Below are 20,538 nucleotides of genomic sequence, written 5' to 3' on the forward strand. Positions count from 1 at the left end.
CTGGCCAGTCCACACCCGAAAATATGGAAAAAGTATCTTTGTCATAACCCAACTTTCTCTGAGCTCAGGTTCAGACAGTGGATAATGGGCTGCTGATAGCATTAGACAGGCGGTTATTTTTAAGACCAAACTGCCCCCATAACTTATTGGTGAAATGATTTGATGATACCTCCATATGTCTTCTGTAAATACCCCATTATGTCAGTGCTATTATATGGTCTTTGTGCGAAAAGGCAAATGGACATATTTCTGGCAGAAGAAACTAAGCAAGGCTGCTATATGAGGAACAGGTGGAGGTTACTGCCCACAGAGCAGTGTGCGCAGCATCATCTGCGGTGCAGATGGAGGAAGGGAAAGTTAGAATAGATCAGGGCTGAAAATATAATTCAAGGCACAATATTCAAAGCCCATTGATAAGCCTTTAGGAAACGGCCAAAGGAATGGCAAGAGGGAAAACGCTGCCATTCACCTCTTTTGTTTCTTTTCCTGAAAAAAGATCTGAAACAGAGTAAACGTGGAAACACAAAGAGAATGGAACAGAGAACCTGAAGCTCCAGGTAAGCTTGGCGTGGGGGGGGGGGGGGGGCATGCCCTGGCGGAGCCACCAAACACCCACTGAGATGAGTTTGATTCAATGTGTCAGAAAGCCCCTGTAGTGGAGCAGTTCTTCCTACGGGTCTAATTTTGGAAGATAATGTCAGTATAGGCGCAGACATAATAGAGATATACAGAAGTAAAGAGAGAGCACAACAGCGCACAAAGCACACAACAAAAGCAAGTCTGTGGCGCATTAGCTACAGGAGAGACTATTAGCGTAGCAGCAGAGCAGGCTTCAGCAGAAACCTCAAGTGTGCAGTTGTGCTGGTTCTGACATCATGGCCTGTCTTTGTAGCCCACACGGTGCTGTAGCTATAGCATTACCACAGTAGCTGTCATGACATATGGGGTAAAAGATGCTCATTAAATATTTTTAATGAGTGTTCCCTGTTGTTGTTGAGAAATGTGAGCATCCTGTGTCTGGTTTGGAAAAACCAGCAGGAGAACAACCAACCAATCTCATACTAGATTTGTGTAGGACACCAGAGTATTTTATACTGTCTGCTCCATTCCTACAGAGGCAAACACCAAACAAAGTATTCATTATGTGAGGTATGTGAGCATATGAATTATTATATTATATAGCTTAGCTTACAATGTCTATAATGAATTCAGAGCAATTGTCGTTTTCTGCTCTGATGCCAAGTGCACAATTTATATGTAATTCTAACTGGTTAAAGAACACACGCCAAAGGATTTCAGGAATACCAATGAATTTTTCTGGCACAGAATTTAAAGCCTGTGGTTGTGAGCACTGATGAATTTGTGGCTGATTCTAGCAGCCTTAAAAATGAAATCATTCAAAAGGGGTCACCTCAGTTCCAAATACAACCAAATAAAAGTGTCTGCTAACGCAGGAATACTCCTTTTTCTCTTCAAAAAAAAAACAACAAATGTTTGCTCATTGCGTGTAGCGGAACAAGCACTGCTCATTTAAGCGCTGATTTCTGAAAGGGAAAAGAGAGAGAGAGAGGGAACAAGAAGAAAAAAAGGAAGAAAAAACTATAAAAATGTCAGGGGAACTTGGCCGTATATCAGAGCGATGCAGTTTTTATTAGTGGTAACCAGAGAGAAGCTGGGCCAGCTGCTTCTCACAACTCAGCAGAGCTTTTAATAAATCTACGAGGAGAACTGAACGCCATTCAAGCGCCTTCTCTTCGCCGTGTCGCCAAGCGCGAGTCGCGGCGCAGCACCCAGAGGACCCGCTACGAAAACAAACAGCGCCGACGCAGGCTGCCATTGCTTCTCGGCCGGCTGCTAAGATGAATGAAAACATTTTTCTACGGGAAGGAGGGGAAGGGGCAGACAAAACAGGATCTCTGCCACACGTGGCGGCTCGGCGCTATCACGTCAAAGAGCCCGCCACTCGGTTGCTGGGAGACCGCCCCGAATGTTACCAGATGTTTCTCGGGGGGGGGGTGAGGTGGTAGGGGCGACTGCTTGGGTTGGGTGGCATGAGGAGGGGGAAGGCACGTGCAATGCCCTTGGGGTTGGAGGTGTGGGGGGGTTGCGGGGTGGCAATTGAGTTTCCTGGTTACTGGTGTCACAGCAGGCAGTAGTGAGGCCCTGCTCTTAGGCCCGTGGGCCTGGGAGAATGTGTGGGCTGCGTGCAGTCATCGTGTTAGCGCTGAGTGATTGCACAGTAAAAGCGGTCAGGGCGTCTCAGACGAGCGAATGGAAAACATTATGCAACGGGGAAGAGATGAGAGGCGGGAGGTTCTGTGGCTGGGAGCTGAAGATGCGGCACATTCTGCTGTTTTGTTTTACACCGAGGAATCCAGAGATGGCTGCAGAGTTAAGCGCAATGTTTTTAATCAAAAACAAAGTCCCTCCGTCTCAGTGTAAGTGAAGCTTACTTAAAGAACTGGAGACTTAATGTGCACATCCGAAAGCACAAGCTACTCACCAGCTGGACCACATAAAAGAAGCAGGACATGTGTGCATTCATCAGTTGTGTGTGTGTGTGTACACAACCTTCTTGCTCTTTAACGGTCATAAACTACACCTGTTGGATTTCACGTGCCTACCTTATGGTTATGGCTTTGCTCTATGCGTTGGAATAGGGAGGTGGGTCTGTGGCATTGCATTACCCCATGGAAGTGCTTTAGATGAAAAATGTGAACATGCTGTAAGCTAGCTGCGGTGGTTGCCCAGTATCGGTGGTGAGCTCCTGGCGACTGGCCAGCGTGTGTTTTCCCATGAAGAGCCGCTCACTGATGGGCGATCACCTGGAAAGCCCAATGAATCAGCCATTGACCCCGAAGAGTGGCTGCTGAAAACCAACCCAATGGCGTAAAGGTCTCTGGTTACCGTGGTTTCCTCTTCTCTTTTAAATCAGTGACCAGGACAAACTGCAAACGACCACCCTCAACACTTTTCAGGGTGCAAGTGCGAGTTGACAGGGATCATGGGGGGGTGGAGGGGGGGCAGGGGGTGATTTTGGACTGCATCAGACCTGAGGAGAAAATGGCACACATCTACGCGTGATATACAGCTTCCCTTTCTTTCTTCCTGAAAAAGCAGTCCAGGAGCACAGGAGCACAAAAACAGAAGCGCTCAGTTTGGCTATCCTTGCGAATACAGAGGAGTATGTGGATGTCCCGACTGAGTCCATGTGTGTGGCAGGTCCCTGCTCATCCCCTGAAGGCATGGGGGTTTTGGGGTTGAGTGGTGTGCCAGAGAGGCAAAAGTGAAGTTACAGTCCAGAGGGAAGACTCCACAGGGATGCTCATTTCATTCTATCTTTACAAGATGCTCACTGTATATCATTCCCTGAGTCCCAGGACGTCCCGGCTGTAAGTCATCGGGACAGCGATCCTCCACCCCGCCTAGAACACTGTCTGCAAGCGCAGGGAACAGCTCCCACCCTATTGGCTCTGGGCAAGGGCTCAGTCACATGCTTCCTGTCACTGGGATGAGGAAGTAAACATATGCTAATGTTGTCCGTCAGTGAAGGTGAACTACCCCTCAGTGAGCGATGCCAGCCCTACCAAAACTTTCCAGAAGCCACAACTGGGCCACAGGAGACCAGCTACTCCAGCTGTCTTAACGCTAACAGCAGGAGATCAAGCCGAACCCGGCCGCAGGCTAATTACTTTTGCTTTCACACTTGCTCCTGTCTTCTGTCTCATGGCAGTCAATTTACTACTCAGATCTAAAGTGTGAATGGGGTCCTTGTGTTTGTCCTACACTGCAGGCAATGTGTGTGAGGAATGTCCTTCCCAGAGACAGGATCACACAACAGACACTGAATGATTTTGATTGGTCGATTATAGTGATTGTGCCAATCCATCTGATGCATCTATGAAAGTGAGTAGTGTGTCAAGTTTGACATTGGTTTACACTATTTTTTGTAATTGCTAACCTCCTGAAAATGTCATTATGAAAAAGATTTTAAATTAATGAAAAAACAGTGGGTATGGAAATTGATCCCTCAGAAAAATATCAATGGGTCTAGGGAGCAAAAGTTCTTCACGAATGAACCCAGTGAAACAGGAGTCAGAGCCACAAAGCAGGTGATTCGTGCCTGACAGACTAACACATGAACTGAGAAAGACCAGCAGTTAGAAGAGGTGAGAGGTGGTGAGGGAAAGAGGTCCCTTTTTCATCAGTGAGGTGTGTGAGGATGGAGGGACACTGACCTGCAGGCTCCTCAGTGCTGCTAACCACTGCAGTGGGGTTCACCACCGGGATCTCTGAGAGAGAGAGAGTGAGAGAGAGAGAGAGAGAGAGAGAGAGAGAGAGAGAGAGCCAGAGAGAGCCAGAGAGAGAGAGAGAGAGCCAGAGAGAGAGACAGATCAAAGTTAGCAAACGCAGTACAGACAAAATAATAATACCACCAGCATCCCTCCTGCTCACTACCACAATGAAAACATCCAAACAGCTCAAGCTGAAAATCTTCCCGTAATGGTCGCTCTGTGGGGCCACCTGACAAAGCAGAGTGAGGGGCGAGCAACAGTGAGAGCCGGCATCGTCCGCCCGCGGTGCCTGCAGAGCGCAGCCAATCACACTGCAGTCCCTGCAGCTGAACACCCTCACGTACACCATGGCAACGGCTTGGACAGACGGGGTTTACAGGCTTCATGCTGCTCAATGACAGTGTACCCTTGTTGGCCTGTGATCCCATATGGAAGCATCCCACGCACACGTGTTGTGACTGATTAAGTATCTGGTCATGTATGACACATACGTTCTGGATGTGCATATTTTTATTTTGCGTATACATCTCTTAAATAAATATTGTTTACGATGCGCTCATATGATGTTTAGATTTGTAAAACGCGAATAACGCATGTGGCCATTTGCAATAATCCGCTTTATATGACTGAAGTGTATAATTACATGGTTCTCTTGCCTGGGATAATGAGGAGAGCACTAATAAGGGGGGGATTTCCACCATTCCCACCCAGCAGAGCCCCACCTCAGCACCAGAACGACACCCTACACATACAGAGCCTCACAGGACAAGACAAAGCGCACCAAACTGCCCACAGGTGCACGTGCGATCGCAGACCGCAGTACAACCGGACACAGAGCACACCACACACACGCAGAGGCTGTAAATCACAGTGCGCACAGGCACATGCTCACACTGCACCATTCCATCGCAATAACCGCACCATACCGCACGCAGACACAAAGCATGCCGTATCGCAAACGCGCACACACCAGCACATGCTCGCAAGATCCCCCCCACACACACACACACACAGACCACACCGTTTCTGCTCATGAATGCACACACTGTACGCAAAGCACACGGCAACATGCCACACACACGCTTGCCTGCACACACACACACACACACACAGTCATCAGACCGACAAAAAGCCATCTTGGAGCAGGGTGAGCTGTAATGCACCACGCATTCCTGCTATTAATTATGGGATTAAGTGTTATTTCTCCTCTAATGTTAGCTACATCTACTCTGGGCTGGGAGGGAAATGGGGAAATGTCAACATGCTTTGAATGTTTTCTGGTGAAAATTATGTAAACATTAAAACTGATGACGGGAATCAAATCAAATGGAACTCATCTATAAAGGAAAGAGATGGACTTTAAAGCCCAGCAATGCACGCGAAACAGATGGGACGGACGAGGAAATGAATGCGCAGATGCTCGAAAGGTTAGAGGCAAGCTCACTAAACGCTTTGATAGCCCCGCATATGGCTACACACGCTCTTGTGAGCACTGTGTGTATTCAAAGTGTATATTTGTAATAGAAAACCCCATGGCCATGACAACACAGCCATGGAAAGCCGTGAACATAACCGCAGAAATATGCGCATTTAAAGCGGCAATAGTAACGCGAATAGAATTTTCCCTGCGTTGAGGCTGCACAGTTGATTGGGAAGCCAGTTGGTGCTCTCCCAATGCAACTGCGGCATTCGTTTTTGAGCGACAGAGGAACTCATGGAAGACTGCTTTTGGACGCGAGCGTCTACTGAATTCCTGGAAAATGACGCACCCCCTAAAAAACACAAAAACAATAGGCATTAACAGCCTTCCACCAGCTGTCTCCTTCTTCATCACAACCTGCACCTCATTTGCCTAATTTATTTTAAACCCTAACGGTCAAAACGATTTCAGATGGCCATGCCCAGCCATATTCTTGCTCTGTGTACAATGGGTCTCTATGGACTGCGGGTGACTGCGCTCACACGGCTACCTATGGTTCCGAAATCTCTCACATCCAACGCCGCACCTATTTTCTTTGTTCTTCCTTTGCTCCCAGGCTGACTTCCCGTTCAGTGCCAGGTTTTCAGAATGCGCCGGAAGGAAAGGCAGCAGTGGAAGGAGGGACCGGCTTGCAGGTCCTCCAGCGCTACTGGAATCTGTCTTGTTTGTCGTCTGCTACCGCAGTGTTTTCCCTCCCTGCCCTCTGCCATCTGCTCCCAGTAAAGTGGGGTGGGCCCGCGAAGCCCCCGCCACACGGCCTAGCGCGCCGGCAAGCTGCTTCCAAATCCCCCCCCCTCACCCACCCCCCGCCCGGAGGCCATGGCCACCGCGGCCTCTCCGCAGCGCCCTCGAACCTCCGCGCTGCGTTCTAGCTCCTGAAGGCCCTGACACTGCCGGGGGGAGACCGAGCTGGCGTCCAAAACAGTGCCCGACTGAAAAAAAGCGCCTTGCAGCACATTAGCGCTGAAGGTTGTAAACCCAGCTCGTTCTTTCTGTTTCATTCCACGCCAAAGGCGACACAAATTGCGTCTTTCCCGAGGCTTCGGCCTCCAGGAGAGTGAAACGCACGCACAACACCGCGCCGTTGCCAGGGTGAAAATCGCCACTCGGAGCAGGTTAATTGAACGTCAAGTGGCACGGCGTGTTTATCGGCTGGCGAAGGGGCGCTCCATTACCCCAGACGAGGAAACGGGAAACAATCTCTCGATCTGAGCAGCATGGAAACAGCAATGCAAACAAACAGAGGAAGCGGAGCCAGGTCTGCTGCCCCCAGCGTCCGCGAGTGCGCCGCGGGGCCTCGGCTCCTTCATGCTCCGATGCAGCGCACTGAGTCTGTGCGATCGGGTTACCGCGCCCGACTCCGGGCATGTTCCCGTCGGCTTCCTGTTCCCGCCGTTATCCCTGATCTCAGAACAGCGCTGCGCTCCCTGTGTGAGCACACTTAACCAGAACAGTGTTCTTATGAGCAGAGCAGTGTCGTCATGAGCAGAGCAGCTTTTCATAAGCAGAGCAGTGTTCTTATAAGCAGAGCAGCGTTCTTATGAGAAGAGCAGTGTTCTTCTAAGAAGAGCAGTTTTCTTATAAGCAGAGCAGCATTCTTATAAGAGCAGTGTTCTTATTAGCAGAGCAGTGTTCTCATAAACAGAGCAGCGTTCTCATAAGAAGAGCAGTGTTCTTATAAGCAGAGCAGTGTTCTTCTAAGAAGAGCAGTTTTCTTATAAGCAGAGCAGCATTCTTATAAGAGCAGTGTTCTTATTAGCAGAGCAGTGTTCTCATAAACAGAGCAGTGTTCTTATAAGCAGAACAGTGTACTTATAAGCAGAGCAGTGTTCTTATAAGAAGAGCAGTGTTCTTACTAGCAGAGCAGTGTTCTCGTAAACAGAGCAGTGTTCTTATAAGCAGAGCAGTGTTCTTATAAGCAAAGGAGTGTTCTTTTGAGCAGAGCAGTGTTCTCATAAGCAAAGGAGTGTTCTTTTGAGCAGAGCAGTGTTCTCGTAAACAGAGCAGTGTTCTTATAAGCAGAGCAGTGTTCTCATAAACAGAGCAGTGTTCTCATAAGCAGAGCAGTGTTCTCATAAGCAGAGCAGTGTTCTTATAAGCAGAGCAGCGTTCTCATAAGCAGAGGAGTGTTCTTATAAGAAGAGCAGTGTTCTTATAAGCAGAGCAGTGTTCTTATGAGAAGAGCAGTGTTCTTATAAGCAGAGGAGTGTTCTTATAAACAGAGCAGTGTTCTTATGAGAAGAGCAGTGTTCTTATAAGCAGAGGAGTGTTCTTATAAGCAGAGCAGTGTTCTCATAAGCAGAGCAGTGTTCTTATGAGCAGAGCAGTGTTCTTATAAGCAGAGCAGTGTTCTCATAAGCAGAGCAGTGTTCTCATAAGCAGAGCAGTGTTCTTATAAGCAGAGAAACATTCTCATATGAAGAACATGAAGCAATGGATCACTGGAAAATCATTTTCCAACAACAACCATTTCCATTGAATCAGAGCACCGTCAATCAGAACCAATCTAGAGGGAGAGGGGGCACAGGGGTGGCCAATCACACATCATGGAGGGCCTGGCCTTGCCACGGACAAGCAGCACGCCAGGGCGCACGGCGGGTCAGCAGCAGAAAGCTCAAGGCTCCTCCCTCTAGGTGAAGGGCCGTCCTTCTCTCCCCGCGCGGTTCAGGCGGCGCGAGACTCACTGATGCAGGGCGCCACGGGCGAGCGGCTCTGCTGGTAGCCCTTGGCGCAGCGGTTGCAGGTGATGCCCGTCACCCCGTCCTTGCAGGGGCACTGGCCCGTCGTCTGGTTGCATGTCTTGCCGGCAGCTCCCACTGGGTGGCAGTCACAAGCTGGAGAGACAGAGAGACAGGGAAGGAGGGAAGGAGGGAGGGAGGGAGGGAGGGAGGGAGGGGGAGGGAGAGGGAGAAAGATGAGATAGTTGGAGTCACTTGACGGAATGTGCTGTCAAATTGCAGGACATGGTTTTCATTTGTTGCAGTCTCTTATTCTGATTTATTGCATTGGGGGAGGCCATTGCGGGCTTTAATGGAAAAACCAAACCTGAGGGTGGCTAATTCATCCATGTTGACCAAACAAGCGGAGCGGCCAAGAAGGAACTTCAGATGTAATGGGCTTTATTTTCCCTTTTACAACTACAAGCGGTGATTTTGGACAAACCCGGCCCAACCTCTTCCCCGCCCCTCCCCTTCCCCTTCCCCACGGGTCATGTGTTCTCGGTAAGCCTTCGATGTTCCTGGCCCGGGCGCGCGCCAGCGAGGGCAGAACACCCTGGGCACCGCCGCGTGACTGCGGCTGGCACTGCCAGGCGGGGAGAGGGGCGGCCGGGGGAAGGAAGTGCGGAGTGCCGCTGTGGATGTCCGGTCCCATTAGTGCCGTGGCGGTGCCGTGACACACTCTCCCCTTCTCTCCTCCCGGCGACTCCAGCGGCCGGCCGCTCCTGCCAACACCAACACGCCGGAGCCCCTTCTCGGGTTTTTATGCGCTGTTACAGTACGGCCCGTTCAGCCCAGATTGAGCAATTGGGTTTTTACGAGCTACAAAAAAAAAAAAAAGACGCCTGGCCGCTGGTCTTCGAGAAGGAAGCTCGGCGATACCGCGCACCGCCGGGCCGGTCCGGTCTTTACAAGGTGGCGGGCTGAGCGGAGGCTGCTGTCTGCATTCCTGTGCCGCGGCTCTCTCAGGGAACCCCAACCCGAGCCGAAGTGTGCGGCTCCTGCCGTCTTCGCCGTAAACAAGAGTAAATCTCCCCGTCCTCGGCGTGTTCTGACTCTGCCCGGAGAATGAACAGGGCGCACAGGGTCCTCCCGCACATGCACACAGAGCCGCACCTCATCCACCAGCACAGAGCTCCCAGGGTAAACACTTCATATCACAACCGCCCGTGATTTACGCTGGGACGTTTTATACCCTACGCGCATAGACATACGCACACGCATGCTAGCAGACACACTCACACTCTTACAGAAAACACCATAGAACCTGAGAGATAGGAACTTTAGTGCTATGGACTGGCGGGCAACCCAGCAAGGTGTGACCTGGAAGTGGTTACACCTTTTCAAAGTGCTTTGCTATACAACAAGTACATTCTATTTGTTTGTAGCACTGATGCAAAAAGAGTTCCTGCTCTTCATTGTAATTGCTTCACAGAGCACAAATGTTAGTTGGATCGTTATGATGAATATGGTTACTGGCTTCCAAATTCTCCAACACAACACATTAGTCCACAATACAATATAGTTTCTCAGTAGATATTCCAGTGCATGATGTGAAAACACATCTCACAAATAGTGTAAATGAGCAGCGCTATTGGCCTTTAAAATTACTGTGTGAATTACAAAATGATTAATTTGGTCATTCAAAGGCACAAACCATATCTTACTTTCTAATGCATGAGGAGCTGTTGTCATACTGACGTTCAAAGCCTTTTGTACGTTGCTCTAGATAAGCGCATCTCTTAAATGATGTAAATGTAAATGCCACTGACATATTGGGTCCTGCTGATGAACAATAATCAATAGATAAATTAAAGCGAAGCCTGAATTTATCACTCTCAGGGACCAATCAGGCGTTTCTGGGGACAACAGAACAGCTGGTTTGTCTGAGCTTGATATCTTGCCTACAGTGAATAACAAATACATCTGAAAAACATTCTGTGAGATAGGATCAAGTGGAAAAATGAAAATGGTACATTTAGCATGTCTATCTGATTTGGCACCGCGGGGCCTTTAATGCACAGTAACTGGCAGCAGCACGGAAGCGGGGTTCTTTCTCCCTAGTTTGAGATTAATTTGATAGAAAACAACCGTATTTGATTCAGAAATGCCCCGAGTAAACAACATTACCTGACTGTAACAGGAGAGGGGCAATTAAAACGTACCCTTCTGGGGAAGAACCCAGGAATGTAACCTGAGCAAAAACACAGGTTTGCTAAGAAATGTCAGCCATGTAGGAAGCAGGAGAATTCCCAGGGCTGATATAGCTTGGATTTATCGCGCTTTATTTGTGCTTCACGTCTGTTCTGCAGCTGACAGGCAACACCACCTGTTAATGGGCACACCCACGAAAGCGGGGGGACGTTTCTCAGATCACACACGCGGGCTCTTTCTCGGGTGTCAGTGACCTCCGACGTTTGAAGCCCCCTCTTCCGTAAATCCCCTGATCCGGCTCGTGCAAATTCCCGCCTCCCAGCTCAAGCGTCTCAGACGCTCAAACGGGCGGTCCCCGTGTTCCGGGGGGTGAAGGGGAGGGCCCGCTACATGCCTGCGTTCGGGGGGGCAGAGGGTGCGAGGTCGAAGGTCGGGGGCCACGGCGGCCCCCGTTACGAGCGTTCCCGTCCCCTCGCGCCGCGCCGCGGCTCGCTCCGGCTCATTCCTGCGCCCAGGTGCCGAGGGGAGCCCATTTGGGAATTTCTGACATTCCTTCCCCTCGCCCCCCCCCCCCCTCTTCACGCTCGCAGATGTGCTAACAAACTGCAGCTGATCAGGCTCCTAACAGCCGCCGTTTGAAGTCGCCGAGGTCATTAAGCCGAAAGAAAGAGAGAACGAAGGGGGCTTCGGAGCACAAACAGGCCAGATTTTCACCACGAACCCAAACTACCCCAACGAGTCGGAATATACGGCGGAACTGAGAAAAGTACAACCGAAACCATGTGAGCACGGATCCACCGTGTCTAATACTCATCCCCTTCTCGTATGTGATGAGAGAACAGGAAAGATACCAGCATTTAGCAAGAGACTGAGTGATGGACGATTCATGGTGAATGTTAGTTGATTGAGCAGCAGGGTGCAGATGATTTGGCAATCTGTGTCATGCAATATCAGCGGCGTGCTGAAGATCTCTTGGAGACGAGAAGAAAGAGCCAAATTACTGCGCGTGCTGTCAACAGATCCCAAGGTGGGTGCACCACATTAAAAACGTCCTGTTATTTGATCCACTTCATAAAACTGGCTTCCAAGGCCTGTCGAAGCTTGTGCCGTTCTGGAGCATCAAGAGTGGCCATTTTCTGCTGTTCCTGCAACCAAATACTAAATCAACCGGTCTATCATCACTGTCTACCTTGGCAAGGCATACAATACACACTCTGACTTAAACCCAAAAAACTGCTTAGCATGATTGCCGAGGTTAATTGTTGAATTATGCTCATGACAACTAAACTGATTGGTGGCTTGAAATCAACAGAAATAACATTGTTTATATTTGGAACTGTTTGCGCATGTTACTGGCAATGTTGCAAAAGTGCTTTCAGAGAGATGGAACAAAAGATAATAATGCTGTATCTTGTCTTTGAAAACAAATACTGCAACCCTCGTGCTGAGGCATTTCAAAATTCTGCGACTCAAAACGATGTTTTAATATGTGCAAATCAGCGGAGATCATTATCTCTACTGAAAAAACACACTTGACAGATGTAACAAATTCCCAAATTCCTTCGGTGTTCCGATTCCAAGATCCAAGATGAAAAAGAGAAAGGAGCCGGTCATTCTTTAAGTTCCCAATGACAGAAGAAAATGAACGCATAAAATGAAGATTAATACTAATGAAACTTGGCAAGAGAAAGCACGGGCCTCTATCTAAAAGGCTAATTAGGATAATTAAACCCTCATTTAGGGGCTGTCCTTTTCTTCTTTTCTTTTTGATTCTTCACATTCGGAGCGCTTTTTCCCCCTCAGCAATAAAAGGGGAATGTCATTGTTATAATAAGCATTGACATAGCGTATTCTTGTGGGTCTTTGCTAATGTGCATGGGAACCTCCAGGGGACTGGTTTCAGAGGATCTGTGGAGGTCGCACATGTCACCTTTTCACTGCCAGACCCGGCCGGGCCCCCGGCCAGCTTCTGTTTCCCCAGTTTTTTTTTTATCCCGGGTGCTCGAGATCAGCCCTCAATAGCGGGCAACGGGTGAGGCTAGAACATGGTGTAATGTTGTTGCACCGAAGCGGAGGTGCTTGGAAAGGCCGATCCTAGCAACAAAACAACACTTCAAACCGAAAAGTTAAAGGACAACAACTGGCGTAATCCTGCCCCGAATGCCAACCATGCAGTCATAAGTAATTTCGGGTCCTGAAATGTGGACTAATGGACTGCTCAAAAAGAGTAAAGAGATTTTCGCGTTGCGATAACAGATGACTGTGCTGGCTGCTATGGGGGTTTAATTACTTCAGCGAGCAGCGCTGTAAAATATTACAGCACTAAAAATTGGAGCCAAGGACCAAGGTGGATTTTTTTTGTGCTAGACGTTTCTTGCGTTATCGAAAACAACATGTACACATCTTGCACACAACTTATGTGCGTTCATGTGTATGTGATGTGATATTAATGATATGATTCGAATGATACGATATGATAATATTTCTGGCAATACAAGTAAAATTCAAAATAATAATTTTTGTAGCTTACAGTTGTAGCCAACTGTTCTAAACATATTGCAATATAATTGAGATATTGTATTAATTCATGAGTTCTGTTAAGTAATAAATCTTAAAACTAATAACTGGTCTAAACTCATTTTCATTTATTATGTCTGATTAGCAATGTGTAGCAAGTGTTATCTGAATAATCTATTGATGAACAATCCCAAAGTGTCTTACGTTGTAACATACTGTTCCTTCATGCTGCATTAGAGCATTCAAATTATAAGCTTGATTTAGCAAAATACATTAAATAATTTAGAAGAATTCACATTCTCTCAAATCTGTATGTCACACATTGAGCATAACACACAATTTAAGGCTTCCTGGTTTTGGTGTTTTTTTCATGGGCATTGATACAAAACTATGGAATACATATGGAATTAAGGTTGCATTTATCAAAAAGAGATAAATAGGTGAAAACTCAATTTTGTGATGTAATAATAATATTACAAAATATTCTTCTTTAAATATTAATTGTTTTGCTAATTAATTAATTAATTGTTTAATCAAGAAACATCAACAGAAAATAGGTAGAGAGCAGAGATTAGAGAACAGTTATATTTTTGAAAGCAAGATTTCTGCCTCGATTTCCAAACACCCAGTTCCACTATGATAGGCTATATCACGGGTGTAATAATGAACTGCATCGCTCGGGATTGAAACCTGACTGTGCCAGGAGGAATGAGACAGGGAAGATGCACGAGGGTGAAAAATAACTGTACTGGAATTTAGATTTGGTGAGACATATTCCACAAAATATTTTTCATCCACTGAGAAGCCTCTCTAATAAACTTTGCTGCAAGTTACTGAGAGACACATTTTACATGCTCTTTTGAGTTTGTGGGTGTGTAAGCTTCCATTATTTCCAGATATTGATGCTAACAGTCCAAGCCATTATAGAGAATGTGCTTATTAGGGTGCATAGTAGTACACTCTATCGAAAGGTAAAAAACATCGCCTTACAGTTTAACACTGGGTTTCAATTTTGGGTTCACATTGGAAAATTCACTTTAAATTGACTGGTTTTAAGTACAAATGTTTTACTTTTAAGTAATTTGACTCAAATACTATATGTAGATGGTGTTCGGTAGAAAGCTGTTCAATACAATCACAATTTCCACATAACCCTTTGCCTTGCTGCACAGAGGCATCTAAAGAGTCAAATTCTATTTTCCCCCTGATTCAGTTCCTCATAGCGACGATACCCTGGGACTGCATAACACACCATTACTCCATTCCAAAGGATTTTACTGATCCTGTTCAGAGGGTGACGGCAGATCGACGCTATCATGCCTCACATGCTTTCCCTCCCTCGACACCGTGCTCTTTTGAAGTTTTATGCGGGGAGGTGCTAGGCAGTTAAAAACCAGTAAAAAGGATTTTGTACGCTGATGACTTTCCATGTCTGCGTGTCTCAGGGCATGACAGGCAGCGCTGGAGAGCAGCTCATCACTGCGGTTGGCGGGTAACGCATGCCATAAAGAAGCGTTGGGGGTGAAGAGGTCCGGCACGCCCCGCAAACCCCCGATCGGGGGAGAGGACAGACACGGGCCCGACACAGACGGTCCGCTGGAGAGATACAAGTCACGACAGACCTGTGACGCGTTTCTCAAACGGCTTCTAGACCAAGTTTGGTTTTTGATTTTTAAAAACTGCAGTCACATTCCATTGTGTAGTCAGTGCTGCCTTTCGTTGGTCCCAAACTATGGGTTGGGAGTAGGACCAACTGGTAGATTGTAGGGGGGAGTTGAGGCTGGCTACGAGAATCACGTGACAAAAATTAATTACTATAAATAAATGAATTTCCACTGACATTGACCACAGTTTAATTAAACACTATACATATTAAGTGCACTGGTAGTTAAAGTGTAAGCGCAGTTGTTTTGGTGCATGTTAAAAGCCATTTTGATTTATTTGAATACATCAGAACATATTTTAAGGGTCACAGAAAATGTATTTAGGAGATGCGAGAGTTGAAAGCTCAGACAGACTGAGAACCTTGGCTCTACACCTCCGCTCATTGTCACCACATCACCAGTTTGCACATTTCTGTGCTACTGGGGTAGCAGTCACTTAGCAGCTTCACACACTGATCGACAGACCATCCTCGTTTCTCTCGCACGCGCTCAAAGCTATCTCACTGCCCGCTCCGGGCTGAGCCCTTGTACAAATGCTTTGATTCAGTGAAGCCATATGGCTATTTAACAAGGTAAAGCTGTAGGCCATCAAATAAATACTTTATCCATGTGATTTTTATTAGCCTTCTATAGATTGGCTAATGAATGGATCCCAGCCTCCTGGCCCTGGGAAATGCTCATTGTTTTATCATCGGCTGTATTGTGACTGTAACTCAAACTGAAGGTTTTATTCAAATGGAGGTCCTTCAAATTTCGGAATGGTGATATTTCCCACTGCTGAATTTTTTATGACCTCAGTGTAAATTATAGGATTATTTCATTCGAGTCAGGAATGAAGGCTTTTGGGCAGGGAGGGATCATCTACTGCTTCGAGAGAGCAAATAATATACAATGTAGTGAAAAGATAAAAAAACATCAGCTTTCATTAACTGCATACTCTCACTCAAGCTAAAACACATTAAATTTGGTTTTATGTATAGAATCAAACAGGTGATGTGGTCTCGCTCAGTTTCAGCCAGGAAAAGCTTGCTGCTTTAATAAGTCAATGTGGGTTGAGGACAATGTATGCACTTATCTTGTTTATTGTTGAAAATGGAGAAAAAAAACATTTTTATCGTTTAATTTCCCTGAATAAAATGGTCCGTTGGCCGCATGCTCTCAGGTAAAACTGATACTTGCCAGTATAATAATTCAATCCCTGTTCATAAACTTTAACAGCAAATCATCAATTAACAATTTATGGATTAATTATACATGAGAGGACCATGAACCATGATCATCTTTGAACATAAGTGTGAGCTACGATGGTGGGCTCAATAATAATGTGACACAAGGAACAGTGTTGTCAAACTGGCTTCGCTTGTGCTACGGTAAATGGCGTCCTCTGAAAAAAAAAACAGACATGGCCTTCCATAAAACCTGGCGCGTAAGGAGACAGCGCCGCATCTTCTCATCCACTAGAACAGGAGCGATCGTAGGACTCATGAGTCGTACACGTCTCCTCGATATTCCAGCTTCCAGTGAGGTCTCGCTACGTACTGCACGAACACGGACGTTATTTACTACTTTCTTGATTTTTTTCCCTCCATCTGCAGGGAGCCCTGAGGAGACTAGAGGCCGTAAAAAAGACGAATGGTAACTGCAGAGGTGACTATAAGTGCTCTGTATGCCAGCCAACATAGTCTCAGTTTTTTATTATAGTGTCCTTCGCTAATGTTCATGGTTATTTTTAAATCCATATAAATGGATGGCACCTTCTCTGAAACCCCTCTGGGGCCAGAAGAGACAGGGACGTTTACATATTATATCTGGCTCGTTAAAAACTCTTGGAGAGGTAAGAGGGCAATGGCAATGGACTACTTTGCCTGTTTTATAATACTTGTTTGAATCTACAATGTCACGTTGGGGTTAGAACACTACCAAGCATTTGTAGTGTCATTGTAAACGTAAGCGCACAATCCTCAGCATATATCTCCAAGTTGTTGACTCCAGTACATATTTATAAATTGTGATATCATTATTAAATCAGGAATAGCGTAACTATTTTTATTAACCCAGTGAGTAGTCACTGGACCATTATTCAATGAACCCAGCCGATTTAAATAGACTGAGGGTCCCCTGTCGTTGACTGAGCTACTAAAACAAATGGAAAGTTCACTGGGGCAAAGAGTTTGGGCAAAGGGCATAGAGAGGTACAGGAGAAATGTGGGGGGGTGGGGGGGGGTAGGATACTCTTACCTTGGATGTGCTTTCTCCAAACATGTTCTCATCTAAGCATTTCATAACAAGCACCCAGACCGGTCTGTCTGTGCGTGCCTCTCGGTGGACAGCCCTGGCTCCAGCCTGATATTTCATCTCCGTGTTTATACTCCAGGATCGCCTCATGTTCTCTCGTTTTTTTTCCCCTCAAAGGCCTTACATGTGTTTCACTTTAGAAGAAGTCGTCCCTGGTCGGAGTTCTTTAAACATGCGATGTCTACGTGGCCCGCGCTGGTACATCCCGTCTCGTTTGCACTTTGGGCTATTGTTTTTTCGAAGCTCGGCGTCCGCGCTCGCCAAGGTTTGCCGGTTCACTGGGAAACCGCGCTCGCTGTTCCGGAGCACGCGAACGCATTGCAGCAGGAGACAGATGCATTATTTAGATATAAAGCGAGCGCGCTCTCCGTGTTCGTGCGTCCCGGACGTCCGCGCGCGGGCCTCCTCCAGCCCCGGCTTGCTTATCTTCCGCGCGCTCATTTCCGCGCTCCTTCCTCTTCCTCAGCTTCCCCCGCCGACCCCCGAAAGCGAGGCGGTGCTGCCTAATAACCGCTAGGGGCCGACCGGCGGCATGCCGCTCTCGAAGCCTCCACCGCGCGGCCCGGGGAAGGCCCGGGGAAGGCCGGGGCCCGCGCCCGGCGTTTTGAAGGACCCGCGGCGGGTTTCGGGAGACGTGATTGGGAGCAGACGAGGCGCCGGGCCACTTGACCCATCGATCAACGTCTGGCCCGGCCGTTAAAGCGCGGCGCTGCGAGGGCGAGAGGGGAGAGAGGCCGGGCGGCGCTGGCGCGGGCGCTCCACCGCGGAGGTCTGATTGGAAGCAGATCTCCCCCCCCCCCCACCCCCCGCCGCGCGCCTTCAGGAAACACCTGTGTTTTATTGCCGCTGCTCCGCTTCAGACGTGACACTGACCCCGCCGGTTTCTGAACCCCCACGCGACCCCCCCCCGCCCCCAAACCACACCCCCACCCCCCCTGTCGCAGGCGGACTGAGGAGCGCCGCGGCCGGAGGAGAGGCCGGACGGACGCCTCGGCTTGGGGGAACCGGGGGGGGGGGGGGCCCGGGAGGACTTGAAAGAGACGAGCCGAGAATAACAAGGGCCCAGATCAATCGGCGCGCCACCGGCCAGCCGCCCGGGCCGATCCCGACGGCCGCGGGATTCTCATTTCCTTCGCGTCCGGGCGCTTGAAGGGCAGGGCGATAAAGTTTTATCGCCGCGGAGGCAATTGCGACCCGCCGCATTTGTCGGGGCTTTGATAAAAACGAACGGCCTCCTCCCGCCCGGCTCGTCCTGCGGCCGGGGGGGGGGCGACGGAGGCCTGGTTCCCATTACGCGGCTCGGAGAGAGGCCTGTCTGTTTCGGAGAGGGCCGGGTCAGGTCAGCCACCATTCGCCCCAGCCGCAAAAACCGTAGTTATTGTTTTTTACTGGCGTAGATGTTATCGCTGTCAAATGGAGCAGGGTGACCCCGACAGCTCCGCAGGGTCTCTACGGCGTACCATTATTCCCATCGCGAGATAAATGATGTCACACTTTCTTAACCACAGACAGGCGTTCAAAGCCGCCGGCGACGCAGCCGTTACTTAAAATTTATGCGTCGCTCTTTTTCAGTTAAGTAGGGGACGTCGCCCCCAAGACTGTCCACCAGGCAGAGACACGGGTTGACTCTATTGCCTTGAGGTCACATGTATGTCAGGCTTACAGATGGTCTAGACAAGGCAGTGAAACGGGCTGGTTGTAGCAAATGCTGATTCTGACAGAGTCCTTCAGATGTCATAGGTATCATGACAGCTTGACAGCCAATTCAAAACACCTTGAGCTCACTACCTCCCTGTCTCTATCTGCCCCTGTCTCTCTCTCTCTATCTCTCACTCATGTTCTCTCTCTCTCTCTCTCTCTCACACACACACACACACACACACACACACACACACAAAGATAACAATCTACATGGTTGACTTATACAGTGTCCTTCTGCTGTTGATTCAAAAAGGCAGCAAATGCCCATTTCCTCAAGCTAAAAAGGCCAACAGGAAACTTGAGTTGTTCTCAGTATACGATGAAACAGAAAAAAAAACACGATTCCAACCGGGACACATACTGTTTCATATTGTCTGTCAGGTTTAAACCATAAACAATTTTCTAAAACAATTTTTTAAAATAATAAACATAACCTGATCAACAACTAATCTAATTTACCATGTGGTAAACAACTTCTGGCAAAAAATATTTTATTGAATCTTTGCGTCATTAAGGCCAAACTACAGAGAGAGCGCTTCAAAACTGTTTACATTTACAGTTTGTGCATAGCATGCATTTGTGAAGGATAAAACCTGGACCGGATTAACAAATCCGCCAACCCGGTGAAACCTTACAGTGCTTTAATAGCAGAAGCACTCTGCGAATGATAATGCCGAGTGGATGAAAGAGATCAGAGGGCGGCTCGGTACCTTTGCAGGCCCTGCGGTGCGTGATGGGCCGGGCCAGGTCTCTGTAGAAGCCCTCCTTGCAGTAGTGGCAGTGGCGGCCGGCGGTGTTGTGGCGGCAGTTCATGCACACGCCGCCGCTCTTCCTCCCGGACAGCTTGTAGAGCTCCATGTTGAAGCGGCAGCGCCGGGCGTGCAGGTTGCAGTTACACGCTGGAGGAGGGACGGAGAGAGGGAGGGGTGAGAACGAGGGGGTCGAAATGAACGAGAGTTTGCCTTGACAATACGAGCTCACAAAGGTGGCCTGTAAGAAGCACACAGTAAAGTACGCAAGGCAGTAGTTGGAGAGCCTGGCAACAAATGTGTATTTAAAATACTTTTTCAGTTACAATACAATACGACACGCATTTGCTTCTTTGCCTTGTCAGGGAAATATGTTATCAGACCACACCGAGAATATTATATTCCAGGACTGAATTTCTTCTGAACAGCTCAACCCAACTGTACAGCATCTGAATTGACTAGATAAGCAGACAGCAAGTTAATGAGAAATCTGACCATGTTGAGCCCAAATTATTTGCGCACTGATAGGAGAGTTGATGCGAACGTATAAGTGAGAATGAAAAAGCTCACTTTTTATTTTTTTTAAATAGAAATTTCAGCCTCAGCAATCCGTCTGCGGAGGACAATATGAAAAATGCTTACAGTTTCCTCCCAGCAGGCCGGTTGACTTAAAAAGCAGAAAGGGAATCTTTCAAACACACTGCGGCTATATCATCACATACATTACATGCTGAGTAAATGCCCGTCTAACTCGGTGGGATTTGCTGATGCAGACGCTGCTTCTGTGGCCGTGGCCCCTCCTGTGTGAGTGCACAGAGAGTTCCTGTCGGAGGCTAAACGTCTGAGGCTGCGCTCTTTGGGTGGGGAGGAAGGAGAGACACGAGGTGAGGCTAGGTGAAGATGGGGAGCGGCAGCCAATGAAAGACTCATTAAAATGCTCTCTCAAGTCCTCTCAAAAACACTACA

General features: G+C 48.0%; 1 protein-coding gene across 2 annotated transcripts in view; it reads right to left on the reverse strand.

The window, feature by feature from the left end:
• The window catches only part of ntn2 (netrin 2), a 62,839-nt gene that overhangs the window by 6,661 nt on the left and 35,640 nt on the right, over positions 1-20,538 (reverse strand). For both annotated transcript variants that reach the window (XM_064322286.1, XM_064322285.1), the window contains exons 3-5: positions 19,534-19,722; positions 8,460-8,609; positions 4,239-4,292 (exon numbers count right to left, since the gene is read on the reverse strand). In XM_064322286.1, coding sequence (XP_064178356.1) covers positions 4,239-4,292; positions 8,460-8,609; positions 19,534-19,722 — 393 coding nt within the window. The remainder of the gene's footprint in view (positions 1-4,238; positions 4,293-8,459; positions 8,610-19,533; positions 19,723-20,538) is intronic.

The sequence above is a fragment of the Anguilla rostrata genome, chromosome 2 (assembly GCF_018555375.3).
Source record: "Anguilla rostrata isolate EN2019 chromosome 2, ASM1855537v3, whole genome shotgun sequence".
Lineage (NCBI taxonomy): Eukaryota > Metazoa > Chordata > Actinopteri > Anguilliformes > Anguillidae > Anguilla > Anguilla rostrata.